This window comes from Anticarsia gemmatalis, chromosome 13 (assembly GCF_050436995.1).
Source record: "Anticarsia gemmatalis isolate Benzon Research Colony breed Stoneville strain chromosome 13, ilAntGemm2 primary, whole genome shotgun sequence".
In the NCBI taxonomy this organism is placed as follows: domain Eukaryota; kingdom Metazoa; phylum Arthropoda; class Insecta; order Lepidoptera; family Erebidae; genus Anticarsia; species Anticarsia gemmatalis.
This window is the reverse complement of record NC_134757.1, coordinates 9,153,117-9,175,730: the sequence shown is the minus strand read 5'-3', so window position 1 is coordinate 9,175,730 and position 22,614 is coordinate 9,153,117. Positions and strand designations below refer to the sequence as shown.

At 34.0% G+C, this 22,614-nt stretch overlaps 3 protein-coding genes across 3 annotated transcripts; all 3 read right to left on the bottom strand.

Moving 5' to 3' along the window:
• Positions 1-1,415: 1,415 nt before the first annotated feature.
• Positions 1,416-18,298, bottom strand: LOC142977760 (uncharacterized). Its single transcript, XM_076121847.1, has 29 exons — positions 18,038-18,298; positions 17,576-17,718; positions 17,261-17,425; positions 16,989-17,187; positions 14,672-16,852; positions 14,330-14,470; positions 13,863-14,003; positions 13,621-13,775; positions 13,196-13,266; positions 13,012-13,103; positions 12,691-12,930; positions 12,102-12,287; positions 11,560-11,684; positions 11,117-11,278; positions 10,364-10,450; positions 9,647-9,845; positions 9,172-9,297; positions 8,735-8,863; positions 7,898-8,107; positions 6,696-6,902; positions 6,056-6,146; positions 5,627-5,722; positions 5,206-5,348; positions 3,964-4,204; positions 3,292-3,459; positions 2,659-2,746; positions 2,239-2,344; positions 1,881-2,002; positions 1,416-1,465 (listed from the first exon to the last, which is right to left on the bottom strand). The coding sequence occupies exons 1-29, from the start codon at positions 18,296-18,298 to the stop codon at positions 1,453-1,455; spliced, it is 6,288 nt and encodes a 2,095-aa protein (XP_075977962.1). The 3' UTR covers positions 1,416-1,452.
• A 1,136-nt stretch (positions 18,299-19,434) lies between these two features.
• On the bottom strand, positions 19,435-20,414 carry LOC142977814 (farnesol dehydrogenase-like). Its single transcript, XM_076121907.1, has one exon. It carries the CDS (start codon positions 20,393-20,395, stop codon positions 19,667-19,669), a length of 729 nt encoding a protein of 242 aa, XP_075978022.1. The 5' UTR covers positions 20,396-20,414; the 3' UTR covers positions 19,435-19,666.
• Positions 20,415-20,742: 328 nt separating this feature from the next.
• On the bottom strand, positions 20,743-21,551 carry LOC142977813 (farnesol dehydrogenase-like). Its single transcript, XM_076121906.1, has one exon. It carries the CDS (start codon positions 21,514-21,516, stop codon positions 20,749-20,751), a length of 768 nt encoding a protein of 255 aa, XP_075978021.1. The 5' UTR covers positions 21,517-21,551; the 3' UTR covers positions 20,743-20,748.
• Positions 21,552-22,614: the final 1,063 nt, after the last annotated feature.

Genomic DNA, 22,614 nt, shown 5'->3' with positions numbered 1-22,614 from the left:
ATAACGAATTGTTGCTGAACGCTCTACTCTTGTACCACAACAGTACACCGTCCGTTCCACCATTGAGCTTTAATTTGAACCTCATAGCTGGAGGATTAATAAGAAGATTGCACCAACGACCCGACTTCACACTTATTTATACCAATATTCTGTTAACAACGTGATTAGCTCTCATAACACTGGAGAAACGCTAAGATATTGTTATATCAAATATTAAACTTCAGAGAAGATTTGATATTCTTAACTTTACATTTAGTTTATGTATGAGATATTGCTTAGTTCACTCTATTTTTAAGCCATTATCGTCTGATGCAATGATAACATAACCTGAAAAAAAAAACATTTAGTTTTTCTTTCCTCTCTTACCTCTATACGACAAATTTAACGTTTGTAATCACGTTACGTATCTAATATTATCGGGACTGAAAAAAACATTGAATAAATTAAATAACATTTGCCCATGTTTATGGTACTTGAAACCGCGGCACTCAAAATTCCCCAACAAAAGTAATGAACATAAACAGCCATCTTTATTCGCAATTCAGCTTCTATAAAAAAACGTCATCCACAAGTGAACGTGGCAATTTGGTTCCAGATTAAAAACAATTCACGATTCGTCGAAAACGGGCAACGGTACGAATAAGCGCTTATTAATCCAGTTTTCGCCCATCGTGCGTAAATTTTCCAAACAAAAAAAAATATTATTTCTACCCAAACTGTTGGTGTAAACGCCATCGTAAAAAAGCGTGCTCCACTCCGCCGCTTTAATAAAAAGGCGATAATAGCACAATATTATTTGGATAAGATATTCAAAGGCAAATTATCGCAAATTGTTTTAGCTCCGTCGGAAGGGCGCTGTGAATTAAATGCTATTAAATTGTAAAAAACGAAACGTGCTCTTGGTTTCGCAGAATTTGCAGTGTACTCGACATTTTATTTCTATTAACGTATAGAAAAGTTAAGCTTTTAATATATACTAATATTATAAAGCTGAAGAGTTTGTTTGTTTGTTTGTTTGTTTGAACGCGCTAATCTCAGGAACTACTGGTCCGATTTGAAAAATTCTTTCAGTGTTAGATAGACCATTTATCGAGGAAGGCTTTAGGCTATATAACATCACGCTACGGCCATTAAGAGCGGAGTAGTAACGAAAAATGTTACAAAAACGGGGAACATTTTTTTCATTTTTTCTTATGTGACGCAAGTGAAGTTGCGCGGGTCAGCTAGTCCGTAATATTACCAACATAAAAATGCCGCTTTTTATTCAAGGAATAGTGAGGGCTAGATGAATAACAAAAGTTTACAAAGAAGTAAAAATATTTATTCATAAATTAATAACAAATAAAGAGAAATTAAAGCATGAACATGAAAATTAAAATAAAGATAAAGTTAATAATAAACTAAGTACTAAGCTCGAATAAGGTTTATTCATTCATTTCAATAACGCTATATTCAATGTTGATATCTGTAAGAAGAATAATAATTATATTTTAATATAGAGATTTACGCCTAAATGTGACAAAATTAAATTAATTCTTCGGATTACGTCTTGTGCGTCATCGTAGCCGGTAAATTCTATCCGAATAAACTGTCATATCAAAACATGGATTGCGAAGAACTCAAGTATTGTGACAAATTAGTATAATTAACAGTTTCAGGCAACCTAAAGGTAATTCAAACAATTTCTTTTTATCAATGCATCGCTCGTCCAATTTAAGGTTTAACAATGTTCAAATGTTAAGGTGTTTTTGTACAGAATTTGCAAGCCTTGGCTCCAAACTACCGTTTACAAAATAAATTTTAAAAAATTGTTTCCTATTTTTTTATTTATTTTGTGCTGCTAATCTTTCCAGAATAAGTAAATCTTCAAGTTAACTTACTGTGTTTTAAAAGCATCATGTTTCAACGCTTTGGTAGATTCATAGAGTGTCTTCTTAATAGCTGGATAGCCCTCCAATAAGTCTCGCCACTTCTCCAACTTGAGACATACGAGGTCCACAACCTGTATATCATATAAGGTAATCATTATTGTCATTCATATTACAAAGCCTCATGCAAATTAGTAAAATTATATTAATTTTATTAGACCAGTTAATCGCGCTTTTATTTTAAGGACTTGCGGTCTATATATATTTTTTTATCTAAATCCAATCTCCAATATTGTTAAAAGTAAAACACGAACGTTGTACAATCTAAACTTTGGAAATGATGATTAATTTTAATATTAAATCAACTCACCGTTCGAGTGTAATAAGAGAATCTGAAAGCAGCATTAGCGAACAGTCCAGGATTACAACCGAAGTATCCGTTGGTATATAGCAATGACATCATTTTATATTCGCCACTAAAAACATCAAATACGTAAACTTCTCTTAGAATAAAAGCTTGCTTTGATAGCACAAAACACCAAAAAGTGGACTTCTGAGAGTGTTTTGAGCACCTTTGGAAACGGGTTATAACCCACCCATCTAGGTTGTGAAGGTCAGATAGGCAGTTGCTTCATGTAAACTGGGACTCTGCTACATCTGGTAAGGCTGAAAGCCGACTCCAACGTAGTTTGAACTAAGGCTAGGCTGATGGATAGTGACCGGGCGAAGGGTACCGATTAGGTACTATATTTTATTAATACTTCAATAGTATTTGTATTATACTACTCACGTTCCGTTACTGGACCACTTCTCTACTTCTCCTTCGTGTATAAAATAAATAACGTTAAACATGTCCCCTTCACGTACGATACATTTGCCTAAAAATAATTTGAGTTCGTGAACCACTCTATCCTCTGGTGCTTATTTTGACCTAATAATTAATTAGTAAATAGACAATACATTTATATATTGCTAAAGGCAAGGTCTAAACCTTCACTTAGCGAGAGTGATGGACTCAAGGCGTAAGCCCTTCCTGGTTTGGGAGGAGACCCTTATCCAATAGTGGACCAGTCATGTGTAAAAAAAATTGTAAACAGGCAGACCGTTGAGAATCTTTTATTACATCTATACTAATACTAATATAATAAAGCTGAAGAGTTTGTTTGTTTGTTTGATTGTTTGTTTGTTTGTTTGTTTGAACGCGCTAATCTCAGGAACTACTGGTCCGATTTGAAAAATTATTTCAGTGTTAGATAGCCCATTTATCGAGGAAGGCTATAGGCTATATAACATCACGCTGGGGTCATTAGGAGCGGAGTAGCAACAAAAAATGTTACAAAAACGTGGAAAATTTTTACCCATTCTCTTAGGACGCAAGCGAAGTTGCGCGGGTCGGCTAGTCTACTATAAAAACAATACTTACCTGGGAATATAACAATTCTTTCTAGTCTCGCGACCAGTTGCCTTTTGAAGTAATAGGGTAGTTTATGAAAGATGGACGTCGCGTCTAAATGATGCATGTATAGAGCTGCGAATAGGTCTTCTCGGAGACAGACTGGACCTTCGTATGCTAGTTCGGGTAGCCAGTTACCTGATCACAAAACATTACAATTTCCATCATTTTTATAATATTCTTTTACTGTATGGATATTTAAAGTAAACATGTCTGGAGTCTATACGCAATGTAATTTTTATAATCCTATCATCTACCATAAAAAATAAATCTCCAGAGATTAAAAAAACCTTGCTGCGTTCTTTGTTGTTACAAGGATAAGTTCTGTGTTTTAAAATCAGAACAGCAGTCCTAGAGAAATGCTTCTATAGACCTGCAGAATACTTTGGAATTTCGCTTCAAACTTTTATTTAGTTTTATATTATCTAAGATCTTATTCATTCTAAACAAACTATACCTTCTTATTCATAAACAAACTATAAATCTATTTTAGTTAAAAAACTACTATAATATTTTTTTATTTCGCTAAGGAGTGAAAGAAACAAAACTCTTTATAAGCTTTCCATAACTTCATATGCTTTTATGAATATAGGGATAGAGTTTAATTTTAAAACGCTACAAATACAAATAAATAAAGTCCACCTTTCTGCCATTGCCAAAGTTCCTTGCTATACTCGCGCATATTTTTAGAAAGTGTCGGACACAACCCGCTGTCTTCCAAGAACGTAATCAAATTGTTCACTAAGAAATCATACTGATACAGTTCTCTGAACTTAGTGTATATTGTACTGATACCAATAGCCAATAACCACATGTCAAGAAGATACATCAAGTATGTCACTATTATTTTGTAATATACTTGTTGCTTGCTTACGGCCAACACCTAAAATAGTAAAAAAAATATTAATTGGTTTCAGAAACCACATAACTTTTTTACTAAATAACAAGAGTTATGTGGTTTTAAAACTAATTAATTTTATAAACGCATTTCGATGCGTCTTATCTTGAAAAGAGCATTTCCGATGGCTCTAAGACAACAGGCAATTCGCTCCTTATTCTATGGAAATGAAAAACATACTTTGTGAGATATGTGTTGGAACACAAGCTCTTGCTTGTGTAGGTACATATTTTGTACATACTTGAGATTGGGTAGTGAACTGGGTTAACGAAAAATGATTAAACTCGTATTCGTAAAAGATTCATCTTAAATGCTCAGACTATGTAGCTTTTTTCGTAAATAATGTTGAAATTGTAATTATTACAGACTGAAACATTTTATTAGACACTCATTTGATACCGACGAAAATATGACATAGTGACGTCACTACGTCGTATTTCTATACTAAAATGTGTTTTTGACATTTCATAAAGAGTAGCTGATTTGACTGGTAGGCAACTACCCTATTCAAGCATCGGTCTTGTTCACCTGTTGCATTCACCATGCGTGGTATCTAAGTTACAAATTCAAAACTAAGGTAAGACCATCCAGACGAGATAAAAAACGTTAACAAGCGGACCGTAAACATTGCGATTGCGAGCGATTATTATCTCTGTCCCTATCACTCGTACGTGCAGTTATGGCGAAGACGGCGTTGTGTGTTTCGTGCTACAGGGAAGCAGTCAGTAGGTACCGTAGTTGTCAACATTTGTCCGCCAATTTGTGAACAAGTTCATTCCTGTTTAGATTGCGTTCGAAGTGACGCACATTTTTTCGTCTTAGTATTTACTTGGTTTTTTATTTAAAATTCGGACTTTATAATAATTTATTCAAATAATAATGTTTTCAACTCCTGAAACTTTGTTTACATTCTTTATCTCGTCTGGTTGGCCTTACTTTATTAAGTTTTAAATCTTGGGTTTAACAAGAGTTTTAAATGTACTCACAATATCCAAATTAGTACGCGTATGTATAAGTATGACGTATGTAAACGCTACTATGTAATCGTTCGCCCAATACCGAGGTACGACGAACCCAGGCACATTGTGATTATCTTTTTTCGTCACCATACTTGTTGTTCGCGCACAACCTAAAATACAAAAACAAATTATATTCATTTGCAGAAAATACGATACAAGATTCAGTTGGTAATTAAGAAAACAAAATCTAAAAAGCATTGTGCTTTGAACCAAGCAATGGAAAAGACGATTACTCAGATATATATTTACTTGCTTTCGTATTGCAACTAGTCTCCTATCAAAAATTTCAGCTTGACATTGAGGTGGGGAAAATGGTAGGTCAATCGTATGTAGTAAGACAAAGACACAGTTGTAATTATTTGGGTATACTAATTAAATTATAATTTACCTCCTTTCCTTATATTATTGACAGGATGAAGCCATTCCCCGTAATCGATAGATACGTTGTGTTTCTCAAAATCCAAAACTTCAAGCGGAAAATCTCCTGAAATATAATTACTTTTTTAATTTTCTTCACCGGTTTGCTCATAGATTAGTTTGCCGTTAGAACATTATTTACAAGGCTATGTCGCAAAAAGATCTAAATATAATATTTATTCATCGTACCCTAATCATCAGCCTAACCTTTCTTTAACTATTTTGGAGTCGGCTTCCAGTCTCTCCGGATGCAGCTGGATATCAGTATTTTACATGGAGCGGCTGTCTATCGGACCTCCACTACCCTTCGGTAAGCCTCTTTCTCTCTTCGGTAAGAAGATCGTACCTTCCCTACTAATCTAAATTTTAAAATAAGTAAGTATTAAGTACTAAAACTTACCGCTGCACCCAATGTAGATCCATACGCAAGTGAATGTGTGTAACAGAATGATAATTGTAGCTGTATGTAGGAGTCTGGGTGCCGCTCGACTCTGAAATTAATCTCATCAAATCTACAAGACTAAGTATTACCAGTCTAAATTTCAGAATATATGCTTAGTACAAAAGCTAGCGAATGGTGTTCACAATGAATCAATTATTATTAGTGTTTATGATGAACACAAGCATCTGCGGCAAAAGCTAGCCCTTCGATTTATTTGATGCAAATGTCACATTATTTTAAAATGTGATATTGTATTGAAACAATACTTCAGTTTTTGAACATTATTTATCAACGGCTTTATCTTAAGACTAGCTGACCCGCGCAACTTCGCTTGCGTCACGTAAGAGAGAATGGGTCAAAATTTTCCCCATTTTTGTAACATTTTTACTGGTACTCTGCTCCTTTTGGTCGTAGCGTGATGATATATAGCCTATAACCTTTCTCGATAAATGGGCTATCTAATACTGAAAGAATTTTTCAAATCGGATCAGTAGTTCCTGAGATTAGCGCGTTCAAACAAACAAACAAACAAATATAATAGTATAGATTATGAAACTCAACTTTCACAAATTCAAATATAATTAAAACAACGTTTTACCTTGAAACCTTGACAGAAGTGTTTATAAAAGTCAATGAACATCTTAAGTCTGAGTAGCTTGGCGAGTTGGAACTTAGGATCGTAGTCAAGGAAAGTGAAGAGTGGAATGACAAGAGACAGGACGTCTAGATAGAACCCCCAACGCCAGAACACGCCAAGACCTGTGATGCGATACACGCATTTATTGTTCACCACTGTCAGCTCCGTCTGAAAAAAAGACGAAAGTGTAAAAAAATTATAATCTAGACTACATTCGCGCTCGATATCAAGCTTTTTTATCCCAGCTAATTACGAGAGAGCTTATTGAAGTCTGCGTCATGTGTATGCAAAATACACAAATGAGGTCTGACAATTAATGGGAAATCAAAGAAATGGGAAATCGAGGAAATGGGAAAATCAGGGAAATGGGCAAACCAGGAACAATATTATTTTCAAAATCAGTGCGTGATAATTGCACTCACCTTTCCTATTAATATTTAGAACGTGAAAAATAAATACATAATACAGACTAACCTTTTCGTATTATTATAAAAAATCCCGCTTCTACAAAACTCCTAACAATATTCCTATTCTACGCAGGTAACCTAGTTCTCAATACATGAATGTGTTTAAAATGCATGAATATAATATTCATAATGCTATTGTAACGTGTTCGAAGTGTGTGAACAACTAAACTTTGACTTTACTTCGACGCAAGTTGAACTAAAGTTTCTCACTTTGTTAACATTAAAATGCTAACGTGCTAGACTTGATGGCCGCATTTGTGTCAGTTTAATCGACTTTTTATTTCTTATTGGTCGATATAAATTTAAAATTTAAAGCACACTTTCTGTATTTCAAGGATAGGTAACAATAGCGATATTATATTGAACAGCTGATTATTTCAATTAAATTTAAATTAAATCATTTTTTGCAGGCTATTTTGCCAATTAATAGATATCTTAACCTAAAAATACATATAATAAACGCTACCTGCCTACCTTCCGTAACTATGTCAGATAAAATACTTTCGTAATTACTGCAAATAAACATGAGATACAAAAATAAAATCCGAAGTCAAAACGTAACAAAAAAATCATGATAATTTATTTCTGCATATCGCATTTTAAAATAAAAATACACAGTAATAAATTATGAAACTGTACAACAGTAACGTAATACAATTACAGTATATTTGAGTAGATCAAGATCTTTCCACTTACCGTATAAAACTCAGCGATAAAGTTAGCTAGATGCAATACATCGAAGGCTATAAGTATATAGTACAATACATGTACGATATGAGGCGGTAGAGCCTGCCACGGCAGTATGATCACGATCAGTGCTGTTAAGGACGGTAGAATAAACCACGTCAGTTGTAACCAACGCGCGTACCAAGAGTTACGATGAGACTCTGTGGGTACGAACATCCACTGGAAGTAGAAAAATAATGATAGTAAAATTAATTAGGCCACGCCGATACCACTAAGTCGGTAGGTCGTGGGTTCGATTCCCACACGGAGCAATTATTTGTACGATCCGCAAATAATTGTTTCGGGTCTGGTTGTGCTTTATGCCCGTTGTTTGTAAAAGTCCCCGCGACACAAGAGCATTCTTAGTGCGGGAGTTGCCTAAAAAAAAGAACGTGGTCGAGGTGTCAAACCCAAAGCAAGTCATTCTGCGAACCGTGGGCTCACTCCCGACAGAATCGAATTCCAATTCGAATTAATCAGATTCGAGTTTATGTATACACGTATTTTTTAATTCTTAATTAGCGCGTGATCAAATACTGGTGTAAAATGAAAATAATCCAATAATTTTCACTTCAAATCAAGATTAAGGCAGCTAACATTGTCAATTACTCTAACCTTCTAGGAAAACATCTTGTAGAAACCTTGAATGCCTCAGATTTCTTAAAGTAGTTAGCAACACAAAAAGGAAAAGGACCAGAGGTGGTACGTTAATGAGCAAATGGCTTTAGACCGACCTTACAATATTGTTATAATTAATTATAGTAAAACTATAGTAAAACTAGGAAAAAAACAGACGATTCTACTTACAGGTAGTTGGATAGCTTTTTTTCCTCGCAATACGTACTCTATAGTGTCATACGGATTCTCCGTAACCATTACCTTAGTTGCCATGAAATTGTTTTTAGAATGAGGATGCTTCGCTATTGTTTCTCTGACCTTAAAAATAATGAGGCATTTACATAGCAGTATGACAAAGATATTTTTTCTCTTATACTACTACTGATTGCCTCCGTGGCGCAGTGGTCCACGCCGCTACCATTGCGTCGGTAGGTCGTGGGTTCGATTCCCACACGGAACAATTATATTATTTGTGCAATCCACAAATAATTGTTTCGGGTCTGGTTGTGCCTTCTGTCTGTTGTTTGTATGTTTGTAAAAATCCCCGCGATACAAGAGCAATTTTATTCTTAGTGCGGGAGTCCTCCTTTAAAAAACAAATAAATATTAGGAAGCAAAATGAATACCTCATCGGTTATAATATCCTGGAATGCTTTAACAGTCAGTTGCAGTACATCAGCTCGACCTTCAGCCTCGGCTGATATCATAACCGGTCGCAGTGTTCTGCCAATCAACTGACCGAATATGTCTCCCTAGAAAATAACACTTTTGAAAAACTTCGACTTAAGACCTTACCATTCCTCAATGCGGGAGAAGACCCTAAGAGTGGGACAAAGATATAGATAGGTTTTAAAAAAAAATTGTGGTTATGTACCGTTGTGAAAAAAGTGTATGTGGTGGTTCATTCGGTAATTTGGCTCGACAGACTGTTTTATAACAATCTTTATTCGTAAGTTTTTGCTAGCTCTTTTTAAAAGCCTCAATTATAATTTCAACACGACCTAAATGAAGAAATTATTTATATACTGATATAAAACCATTACTCTACCAAAAGTGTATAGCTAAGCAATTAAACACTAGATTCAAATGTTATCGAATTACCTTGCAAAGTGTAATAATCTTATGTCCATCTTTTTTCAGTAGTACTTTTCCTCGATGTACGACAAACACGTTGGGTACTAAGTCCATTTCTCTCATGATCTCATGACCGGGGAGGAAGTACTGGTTCATGCTCACGCTTGCCAACTGTCTCTGTATATTCTCACCTCCTTTTATAAGCGTATCTAGTAGAGCATAAGTTCTGTGGGAAATGGCGGAGTATAACAATAATATATTTTTCAAACAAAATTAATACCAATAATTAATTAAACGACACTCATAAAAACCGCGATATTTTTAGCGTTCTGATAACACGTGACAACAAAAGTACAAATGTAGATGCTACTATTAAATAATAATATCTGTGTAATTTATTATTTAAAGAATTGATATAATCAACTGTCGAATTTAACCTACAGTTCAAGCACATGAAATATTAATTATGGTGAAAAAATCTGCTACTTTTTAGGTATACACACATAATCAAAACAAAATGATATACCTACAATACAGTCTAACAACTTAGTAGAGTGCTTGGTATGCAAGGACCACGGTTAACGGAGGTATGCTAAATTCTGAATATTCGGTGGACTACACATGCACTCTATTTTGGAAAAACAGAGATTTATTAATGTTATCGAGATAAATCCTGGGCGCAAGGCTCACTATTTCGTTATCAGACTATAATAATATTGAAATATAGTAAAAGATTTCACTTACTTTTTATAAAAAAAATAAGTAAGATCTTGACGGAACACAACACCGATACGTTCATTCCTAATGTGTTGTACATTTATTCCCTTAGTCCTGTAAGAATACATTAATACAATCACGAGATGTATCGCCAAAGGAGATTTATTACTGGCCACCCTGCCCTCCTCAACGGGAACACAAATAAATGGACATTGCCTAAATGTTGGTGTGTAAAAGTGTGTATAACACATTTGCCTAATGAACTAGTTTTATCATTGAGTATATTCAGGACAAAACTTAAAATAACTGGTTGGTTAAATTAATAAAAATTGTAAAATGTAAAATTATTTGGTACAATCATAAAGCAGCCGATTTCCTTTGATAGATACCACAGAACAAACGAGTGATATTTCCTTGTCACACTTTTCGAAATAAAAACTAATTTTCCAACTAAAGAATAATTCATTGACTGTTTTTCAATGAGCCTATTATGTAAAACTAGCCACTGCCTATACTCCAAGAAATAAAACACCCTATGTATTAATCCAGGTTAAAAACTATCAGTGTAATAAAATTCCTTCAAAATCCGTTTACTCCCGATTTTGGAGTACATTTAGCGGTAGTTTATCTATTCAATAGCGTTTTTTTTGTATGAGTTTTAACGCTATAGAATAAATAAACAGCCCCTAAATGTACTCGTTTGTCCGATAAAAGAGTTAAACATAAATACGTCTCTTCTCATAAACTTTTACATAAGTATTTATCATTGGTAAGACATACCTTCTCCAGCAATAGGTAAAATGCGTAATGACTTTGTTTATAATGTCGCCTTCGACTCTCTCGTTCTTGAGGTAATTATGCAAGGTCGCTACTCCGTGTTGGAACAGAGTATTTCCACGGAAAGACAACACGAGTATTGTTAGAGTATAACATGTAATAAACCTGTTAACAGAAATTATTTACTGTATGTTTCAAAATAAAGGCTGTATTACTGATTATTGCAAACAAGTTGAAGTTGAAATAGGAAAGTATTAATAGTTGATTGGTTTATCAGTTTCTTCTTCTTCTCACGAACAGCTTTTTTGAAAAAACACTGTGACTATTTCAAAAATGTACTTGTAAAAAGGGATAATTCTAATTATTAATATATACAAAATACTGATAATGATACCACCAGATAACAGTTAGGGTTAGTCTATTTATAATATTGATGCAATACTTACCAGAAAATAAGTCCAAGTGCAAATAGAATAGCGAACAATGAATAATTAGTACGTTCTATTATAAAGTCACCGTGGTTTATTCTCAACATACCGCACTCTGCGAGGTGAATACTTTGTGCGAACAACTGAAATTATTAAAGGAAAATATCTTTATTACTTTTATACAGACAGATTTATAGACTATGTGTTGTATTGGGTTGCTGACCGGGTTAACGTAAAATTATTAAACTCGTAGGTACTCGTAAAAGGTTCGTAGTTATTTTAATAATGTTGAAATTGTAATTATTATAGACTGAATAATTTTATTAGACACTCATTTGATACCAACGACCACATTTTAGTATAGAAATATGACATAGTGACGTCACTACGTCGTATTTTTATACTAAAATGTATTTTTGGAATTTCATAAAGAGTAGCTGATTTGACTGGTAGGCAACTACGCTACCCTATTAGAAAAAGAAATGTACCTTATGATGAATGTTTGGTGATGTCTTTTTTCGATGCAAAGTGTGTTTTAATACTTTGATATAAATATTTACCAAATGTAAAGAATCGTCATCTAGCAGTCCTTCTGATAAATTAAATATTTTAGGCACCCAGCAATATTTTTGAAGTGTTGCATTCACCAAGTCAGTTCCTTCATATAAATAATCTACACAGCTTGTCATAAGATATTGACTTGCGGCGATCATACTTAGAACATTCACGACTTGCCATTTTAATATCTATAACAAGTTGAGTATAAAAGTGAATCATATTTAAGAAATGGAATAACAGACTCAATCAGCTTAGCCTCTCTTCCAACTTAATTGGAGTCGGCTTTCAGTTTTACCGGATGCAGCTGAATACCAGTACTTTACATGGGATGACTACCTATCGGACTTCCACAACCCTTTTACCTGGGTTATAGCACGATACCCATCGATACGTGCCTCCTGGAATACGTAAGAACTCGATATGTAGATGCTCACACATCCACAGAGCAACCTCGGAAAGTGCAGGTTAACCTCAGAGATCGATCCGTGTGAGTGTTGTTACTTTGACACGAGCTCCTCAATGAAATATAATAATGAAATATCAGACTACTTACATCAAAAAAATACTCACTAATATAACACTCCTATTTACAGTCGGCATATCACTAACATAGTTGAAATATGAGAACAAAATATAAATTTGAGTGAATTTACAGGCTGTGTTTATGTTCAAGACAGCACCCGACGACAATTCAGCGTATAGAATTGCTCTGATCAGCGAATACCAAGGCATGGCACCAATAAAATCCGTCAGAAATCCACGCGTGAGATAATTTACTAAGCATCGGAATTTATCCGTGATTATAACACCGCGGTGATCGTAATAGGCCAGCTGAAATTTAAGTACCCATATAAAAAAGCAACTTCGAATTTATTAATCTCAGTATACAAAAGAAGAAAAGTGGTGACTTACGGCCGCTTTCAATACTATATCTATCCATGCTATACTATCACAAAAGGTCATAACTAACACAAAATACCAGCAGCTTCGGCCACCGCTAGTAGCTGAAAGTAATAGAATATATTATATTTTTTAATAAGGTACTCACCTATTAGAATAGAATAAAATTAAGTCTTGAAATAAAATCGATACTGACCAGTAAGGCTAGCGTTCAATATCGAAATAAACGCAGCGATAGTTCTGAACAACAACCATGACTGCATAAACCTGCAAAAACATTACTAAATATATATTATATAAACTACAGCTGACCCGCGCTACTTCGCTTGCGTCACATGAGAGAGAATGGGTTATTATAATTTTACCCGTTTTTGCGTACCTTAAGCCTTCCTCGATAAATGGTATATTTTATATGTTAAATAGACTATTTATCGAGGAAGGCTTTTACAAAAATAATTTTTCAATTCAAACAAGTGGTTCCTGAGATAAGCGCGTTCGAACAAACAAACATACTCTTCAGCTGTATAATATAAGTATAGATATTACTGTCAAAACATTGCTTGAGCTCATGGTCCGACATAATACCGACCAAGTTAGTTGTCAGTATAAAAATATAAATACCCTGATTCTGGCAGTCCCCAAAAAGTGCCTTCGAATGGTGACGAACGTCGTTGCTCTTCAAAATTTTTGGCATTCATATCAGATTTTTCCGAATAACTAACAGACGCTAGTGACGATTTTTTGGTATACATCTTGCTTCGAAGCTTCGATTGATACTGAAACGACGTTACAAAAAATAATGATTTTGTTTATAGAATAGTATGAGTAATAGAACATACTCAAGATATCAGCTCAATACTCACTGATTTATATTCAATTATAAATTTTCGAAATACTTCATCGATTTCAGATTTAAATTCAGTAATACAATTATCCAGGAAGAACCATTCAACCGGATATCGCTTGTAGATATCGAAAAAATCTTTGGTTTTTATGTAAAGAATCTAAAATATTAGTAGTATGAGGAATTAGCGTTTGGGTTACATATGTATATGTACACACGTTACTCAGTTCTGACAATGTGTCAAGTACGTATATTAAAATCACAGCACAATCGACTATAGTCAGGCCGTTACAAACGTGTGAACTATGTCATAATCAAAAGAATGAAATGAATCTGACAATGCGTTAGTGCGGGCGAGAGACTCCGATAAAATGACATGACTTCGCACGTTTAAAATGGCCCCAGTATAGGGTTTTTTAAACGTCCAAACATGAAAGAGACAGCAATAGGACAATACAATTTACAATTAACTTAAAAGTTGCTCACTTCACACTCGGTGTGCGCAATGTAAGTTTTAATCGCAACCTTTCCAAAGAACACTGAACCCATTGACAACATGTCACCAGGTTGATAATGTTTCACAACGACATTGCCGTTCTCATCGTGACTCTCCGATTTTATGTAACCCTGGAAAAAAATCTTATTTTTATACATTTTCATCAATAAACTAGTGTTTATGTGCTACGAAGTTGAGTCATAACTTTAATTTTAATTATTTGACTGACACTAATGATACTACAAACTGAGAACCCTCGAGCAAAAAGATCGAAAGGTTTTTAACGTATCTGTTACTGTTATGACCGCTTTAAAAAAATAACACCATCTTACCTGTGCGACCCATGTTACGTTCTTACATTGTGTACCGAATAAATATAGTATAGTTTTTCTTGGTATTATAATATAATTAGACGCACAAGCCAGTTCTCTTATTAACGCAGGGTCTGCATGTGAAAATGCCTTGCTGTCAGAAATGATTTTCTCAGCCACTTCACCCTGAACCTTCCAGAAAATTTGAAATGGTTCGTGTTTAAAATCATTTGGATGTAGAACATCAATTCCTTTATAATATTTGTATTGGCAAATCAGATACCTCTCTAGTCTCTTCAACAGATCTTTATGAATTCCGTAATGTTCATAAAACCTTTTAAGATTCAACACAAAGTATTCGTAGTTTGTGGCGTCTCTATATTTTAAATATAAATAGGATAGAAATCTGCCTTTGCTATAAGCGTATATAATGTAAGCAAAGTAATTAACGACTATTGCGATAAGAACGTCAATTTGTTTCAAAGGGAGGAATTCAGGGAATATTAACTCATATGTCCAAGGTAAAGTAACACCAAGGAAAGCACTAACTGGCTCACAATTCGTTTCATTTGCATAACTACATAATGTTGCTCCAAAAAAATATTCCGTTGTTATTTCCTGGTAATCCATATTTATTACACAAACGATATGACTCATTATCACAGTAAAAGAAAAATGCAACAAAATAATTTTACGGCACACATCCACCATGGGATTTTTTCTTATATTCCATTTGTCATAATCGGAAGAGAATAGGATATAAATTTTTATTAATCTGTTAAACTGAACCGTATAAAACAATTCTGGTTTTTGAATGGTTATTACAATTCTTTCCAGCCATAAGGCTGATAATATATCCAAAATAAAGTTTAAACTTTTGCATCGTTCAAACATCACTGTGGCAAAGTTGGGTGTCTCATTTTCTTGTATAGTCACTGCTGTCGAAAGAGATACACAAATGTCTGCTGCGTAAATCACATCCGTCCAAACCAACACAAACAAAAGCCAATCTGGGGAATATTCTATTGTAATATGAACTGGAGTTGTACATAATGTAACAATTACGGCGTAGATAACAATTTTCTTCCACACTGAACTAAAAGCAGAATAGGGGGAAATTATCCATGGGAAATGATCATTAACAAACATAGATTTAGTTTGAAGTTGCGCATCCGTGCATAAAACCAGCTGTCCCAAATATTTTGCACAATGATACACGGATGTTTCGCGTGGTAATTCACATCTTGCACTATAATTTTGAGACTCTCTTTCGGCAGAACTTTTTTTGTATATGTTGATGAAATTGAAAATTTCCCACCACCGCGCCTTAATCCAAGCTATACCTTCGTCTTCGTTCCTATCGAGACCTCTTAATTGTCTTTTGCAGGCAAACAACGTTATTGCATGATTTAATCTATCTATATAAGAATTCATTACAATTTTTCGATCTTCAGGGAATCTATGTAAAGCTTTTAGCAGATTATCGCGTGTCAAGTAATATAATTCACAGTAAGTGAGACAACGAAGTGCAACTTTTCTCTTACGGTGAGGGAGCAAAAAGTTCACATCTCCTAGTATGGTGCCGCTTGTAACAGAGAGTATTGGAGTAATTCCATCATCAGCAGATATTAACTGGACGACACCAGACTTTAGGTAATATAAATTGCTTAGACATTGGGATCCCCCATAGAATTTCTCACCGGGCAACTTATAACTCATACTCATTGATTCGCACAACCATCTTTTAAAAGAGTTCGATGTTTTTCTCAAAGTTGGACTATGATAGAATAAAGGCCAAAGCAAATCTTGTTTTATTTCCAGCCTCAAATATCTGGGAATTTCTTCTAGTATCTCAGGCATATAGACAATACCACTTCGTCTCTTCCACATTGTCGTGTAATAAGTTTCAACATGTTTATACGCTCTTAGTGAGGAATTTCTTCGTCGAGTTTCTCCTATAATTTTTTGAACCGCAGGGTATTTGGAACAAACTCTACGTAGTCTTAACATAGACTCAGCAAAGGCCTTAGGAATGACGATAACGTTCACAATCACATAGCTGACTATCATAAATAGACTAATCAACACAAATTCAAGTATCGTAGATGGTAAGGTTTCGTCTAACATTAGCCTTAAAAGATGAGTAGCTACAAAAGTCGTTGCATATATGTATGTTGATACTTCTGAGTCTGTTTCGTTTATCTGAAATTTTAAATAATAAAACAACAAAATTATTCCTGTCGTAACAATGTCCGTCGACACCACGGTAAAGCAGCAATACAAGATAGAAGAATAGCGGCAATACGAGACTAAAAGCATTCTTTAAACATTCTATTACCTTATATAAAACAAAAACACGCCAGTCGTAATCCAAATTATTTTTGCCACAATTTGCGCAGAGTCCGTGATATGTAAGTAGGATCCAAAATGTAGATACACAATTAACCGATATAATACTAACTAAAGTAAATCCTAGAACCATTTTAGTATAAGAATGAGTAGTCATTAATTCAAAATATTCCCATATTCTGTAGATGCTAGAAATATAAAAAATAAAAATTAAACGTTTAAAACCGTTGCTAATGATATGCCCAAATTTAAATTACTTACACGAGGAATTCGCTATATGCAAGCACATTTGGCCACAATTGTGCAGGTGGACAGAATTCTTGCACAAAAAGCCGAAAGAATGGAATCAAAGAAAGCAAATCTAATAGAAGTAAAAATGCTGATTTCGGTAAATGTTCACGTCTCATTGCCTTGTCCGTTACTTGTCTGTAATAAAAAAAATGTTATTGGAGAGGATAAAAACATTAATTAATATTTTTTGTATTCCGCAGGAACGTCAGCGTTAGACAATTAACTAAGTTAACTGTTAAAATCAAACTATGACCGGATATTTGAACTATAAAACATGAAATTCACCTGTGAGTTATATGAAGGAGCGTGTCAATACTATATATAATATCAGCAAAGTACCAGTAGTAATTTTTTGTCATTTGTAAAATAATATGACTGTCCATGAAACTGCTGCAGTATAATATCGGGTACACTGACTGCAAAGGTCCCTGTAGAAATAGGATAATTTACTGCTTAATACATCTACACCGAAGTTACTGTTATTAATAATCACAAAATATTAAGTCAGGGAAAAAGTCTTTTCGCATTACAGTACGTATGAACTTGTAATAAAATCTTTTATCTACACTAAAAAGCTCGATATTTGGGTAACTCACGAGCTCACTGAAAGAAACCTAATGAACCGTGTACTCATTTGTGATTCTTGAAGCCAAAGAGATTTTATTACAAGTTCATACATACTATAACGCGAAAAGACTTTTTCCAAGACCTAATATTTCGATGTTGATTCTTAAAACAAGCGCTTACCAATGTCGTTTTGAGAATGACACTAGCGAGTACAAGTAATTTGAATACGGGGTGAAAAGGCAGGAAAATCAGATTGCTCCATTCAATACGGAATTCTTCATCCAGTGGTTCCAACCGGTCGGGATAATTTTTATGCACGGTACCTGCTCCAGAAACTGAATCTTGTTTTTCATGCTTGTGTCTCAGGAGTACGTCAGGCCTCCCCCTGTCAGTTGACTGATATCTAAAGGTATAAGAATCTCTGGGATACGAAGGATTCATTTTATTACTATAAATCGTACATCGTCAAGGATTATTTTTCCAAACAATGTTCATTTGACAAATTATTTTTGTAATACATTCGTTGTGAATGTATTGACAGAAACTGTAAAGATGTCATTTTTTAGAACGCTATCAATACCATAAACCATGTTTCAGATCAGCAGCATGCAGTCCAGTCCAACACACATTACCAACTTCATACACACTGGCTGTATAAAACAATGTATTTAAAACAATATAAAAGTTCCCTTGCAAGTTACCTATTGATGTATTGACAAATAAATAAATATAATATATAAAATATAAAATATATAAAAATTTTGATTGCTACAAGTAATAATAATATAATCAAATTATAAAAATATAATCCGGATGCAAATGATCCCAGCCAACTGATAGAGACTTAAACAGAAAAGAAGTTAATTAAGTCCCTCTCGGAGTTGAATAAAAAGCACTGTTGTTCCCTTTTGTTCGTCAAGTCAATTAAGCTTTAAGAAAAATGAAACGCGATCCCTCGGGACACTTAACTTTAAATATTAAGTATCTAAATTTAATCTTGATGAATTGTTTTATTCTATTTTGAAATAAAAGATAATTAGTACATGCAACTCTATCAGTGGCTTAATATTTGTTATTTCGTCAATATCTAATATTATTAGATATTTTTCAATCTAATACATATTAACCCCAAGGTTAGGAAACCCAAATGTTTTGCATTTGTTAATTATCTTGGTAGATATAGGTATGTAAATATGTGTACGTGAAGCAACACAACAATAAAGGCTTACTTCTTCTGAAACAAAGCATATAGCGAGATGAAAATAAGGTTGTCGCCGGTTGCGCGTAAATGCTCCCGCGAAACAGTACACAGTGTAATGAGTGCTAATGCTTCATCCATTTAATTAGGATAATGCTTGCCGCCTTTTGACGGATACATTCCGCGACTGTGAATCTTTTTGATTATTTTAATGTAAAAGTATTAAGGAAATGACATGGCTCAAAATGGTATGGGACTTTTTACAATGATTTAAAAATAAAATGCACATTCCTTAGCACAATAAGTTTTTATTACAATGGTACATAAATCGAATTTTATTTATTACACAATACTCAATAAATCTTAACAACATTCCGCAACCCCATACTAACTAAACTATAATAAAACCCATTAATGTCCCACTGCTGGCCAAGGGTCTCCTCCCGTAATGAGGTTGGGGACATAAAAGCATAATATTAGTTAAAAATTATACCCGATACTATTATAAGTAAATAAATAAAAAGGTAAACTATATTTCAACGGACAAAAGATACGAAAAGCAGGTACCCACTTCACTCATATTTTACTAGTGACATGTTCATTTATTTTATTTATTCAGTAACCGAATCCAATAAAACCTCGTGGACCTGCAGCTGTTCTGGTGTATTCAATATTAATTTCACTAACTTTGCAACATCTCTAATCCTCAACTTCGGTTCATCGGGCGCTATTTCTGTAGAGCTTTCAATGCTTCCACAAGCAATATTCGTTACTTTAATATTAGCCTTCAAAAAACGGAACTCGTGCCTTAAAATTTCATTTACTGATGTAATAGCCGCTTTAGTAGCTATAAATACGCTCTTTCTTGTTTCAATTGGTATTTGGTAGGAACACAAATCGTTGATACATATAATGTGACCTCTAGTCTTTCTTTCAATCATGGTTGCAGCCACTAATCTTGTGAACGCAACTACTGCGTAGATGTTTACATCGATAATCTCTCTAAAGTCTTCCAAACTTCCAGTATTGACAAGACAATCAGAATTACAATAAGCGTTGTTAATTAAAACATCAATTCCTTCGTACGTGTCCTTGATTTTCTCAAATGCAGACTCCAGCTGCTTGATATTCGTAATGTCACATCTACACAAAACTACTTTGCCAGTAATCTTGTTCGCAATCAAAGGTTTCAGTTTTTCCGTGACTTTTTCTAAAGTATCTTCATGTTTACTAAAACCAATCACAATCATACCGGCTTTGGCTAATTGTTCTAAGATCATGAAACCCACTTCATCTCCACAGTCTGTTACAATCGCCACTTTGTTAACCCAACACTGCATTATTATTATTTTCGAACGCTAACACGATGCTTTGATACGAATAGTTATCTGTAAAATACCCCCTAAATGTAGCCATCATCCTTTATAAAACATGTTTCCTCTGTAACTTGGCCTTTTCAAACGATATCAAAGTGGTAAATCCACATTATTCAGATTGGTTGTTTAGATAACTTAACGAGATTTTAATGTGTAAAACGAAAAAACCATTTGAATTCTTAACATTTTAAAATATTGTCCTTCTCTCAAAGATAAACCAAACTTATTACTAAATATTGTACTGTAGATGTAGATACAATCTCTAACATTTAGAACTCTGTATCTACAAATAAATTTGTATTACTATTCACATATTCTCAATAAATCTCATGCAATGCATGAAAAATCACTTCATTCACTTGAATTCCGCGCGGGGCAGCCAATATCATCAACACAACATTGGAAACATCTTTAGTAGTCAAATGAGGATTCTTATTAAAGAATTCTTCATTCAGAAAATCTACGCCAGCTGTTTTAAATATACCTGTGCGAACAATACCTGGAGATATACTCGTCACTTTGATCTTACGATTCAGCGATTTAAATTCATTTTTGAGAAGAGTGTTTAGTACAGTCATCGTCCTCTTTGACGTAATATACAAATTAATTTTTGGCTCGGCAAACGGAGGCATGTAGTGGCCACAAATACTATTAATGTTTATTATTTGTCCAGAACCATTCTTCTTTAGCATGGAGTCAATCGCGAAACGCGTGCATGTAATCAACCCATAAATATTAGTGTCAATTATATTTTTAAAGTCTTGGATGTTCCCGGTGCAAATAAAGCCTTCCTTTCCGATAGCAGCATTATTTATTAGCACGTCGACTCCACCGTAAGCTGCTACGAGGCCATCAAAAGCGTTTTTAAGATCATCGCCTTTGGAAACATCGCACTTACAAGGTATAAGCTGTCCGGGAACATCGCCCAACTCATTTAATTTGATGAGCATTTCGTCGATTTTGTCTTCAGTGGGCTCAAAGCCTATTACGATCATTCCAATTTTCACCAAGTCTTCGGCTATTTGAGCACCTATTCCGTGTGCGGCACCGGTCACAACGGCCACTTTCCTCTTCCAGTAGTCCATTGTAATGACAATTAACAAAATAGACAATTGCAATATTGTTGAGGTTTTGTTTGTGTTGGTGCCAACACCTATTTTACTCAATAAATGATGTCCAAACAAGAACGCTGGATTATATCACCGGGTCACAAAATCTGATAAGATTCAAATTGCAATTTCGCGTGCACATAAACGTAAACAAGCAATAATTTATAGACACTTGGTCGAGCTTTGTGTTTATCTATTACGGACAAAATGTTTATTGCGCATTATGGAAAAACTATTACATAACATTTACTGACCCACTGAATTTATTTGACCTACTTACGTTTTTCGTTTGGCAAAATATTAACATGCATAGTAAGTAATAATTTCCTAATAAAAGAAACTAAATACTTTAATCAATATTAGCTAATATATTAATTAATAATATAATCACATGCGAATGTAATTATACAAAATTTTACTTATACCAGAGCCACCTGAACAACTTTACTCTAAAACATTTATTGTAAAGGAGAAAATCATTTTCATTCAGTCAATGGGTAAACATGTTTTGCCAATAATATCGCATCGGGTGTAATGGAACGAGCATAAATCTATTTGGCTATTGGATGGAAGCGGGAAATGAGCCACTCTCTCACAGGTTATTGCATCTAACCTATTGAACCCAGATGATGTTACACTTTTATAAATTACTTGGATTGTTAGTAAATAATAAAAAATAAGAGGAACTCGGTATAAGATAAATGGAAATTAATAATGGCATCATTCATCAACATATAATAATTGCTTATTTTATAGGAAAATCCAGCAAACTAAAGGGTTTACAACGATCCTAATTTGATTATTTTGTTATCTAAGTACGTACTACAAGTAGGAAAGATTGAATCATTACATTGTAGATAGGTATTATTTTTGATAATAATTAATTAAATATGTGCTGGTTGTGGTGGCTAATTGGTAATAAATAAAAAATGATCAGGTAATGCGTTTTTCTGGTGTAAAAACTTTAACATAAAAAAAATAAGCGTTGGATAATTTCACTTTAATATAACATAAAAATTTACACATATCCATTTACGTCACCCCCAAAAAGCTACCATTGTTCATGTTACAATA

Excerpts from the sequence above, each read along its gene's own strand:
- LOC142977814 (XM_076121907.1), bottom strand. The coding sequence starts at position 20,395 with ATGCAGTGTTGGGTTAACAAAGTGGCGATTGTAACAGACTGTGGAGAT.
- LOC142977760 (XM_076121847.1), bottom strand. The coding sequence starts at position 18,298 with ATGAATCCTTCGTATCCCAGAGATTCTTATACCTTTAGATATCAGTCA. Across the intron at positions 17,426-17,575 it reads CTCCTTCATATAACTCACAG|ACAAGTAACGGACAAGGCAA; the intron begins GTGAATTTCATG and ends TTTTTATTACAG. Across the intron at positions 8,864-9,171 it reads AGGATATTATAACCGATGAG|GTCAGAGAAACAATAGCGAA; the intron begins GTATTCATTTTG and ends ATTATTTTTAAG.
- LOC142977813 (XM_076121906.1), bottom strand. The coding sequence starts at position 21,516 with ATGGACTACTGGAAGAGGAAAGTGGCCGTTGTGACCGGTGCCGCACAC.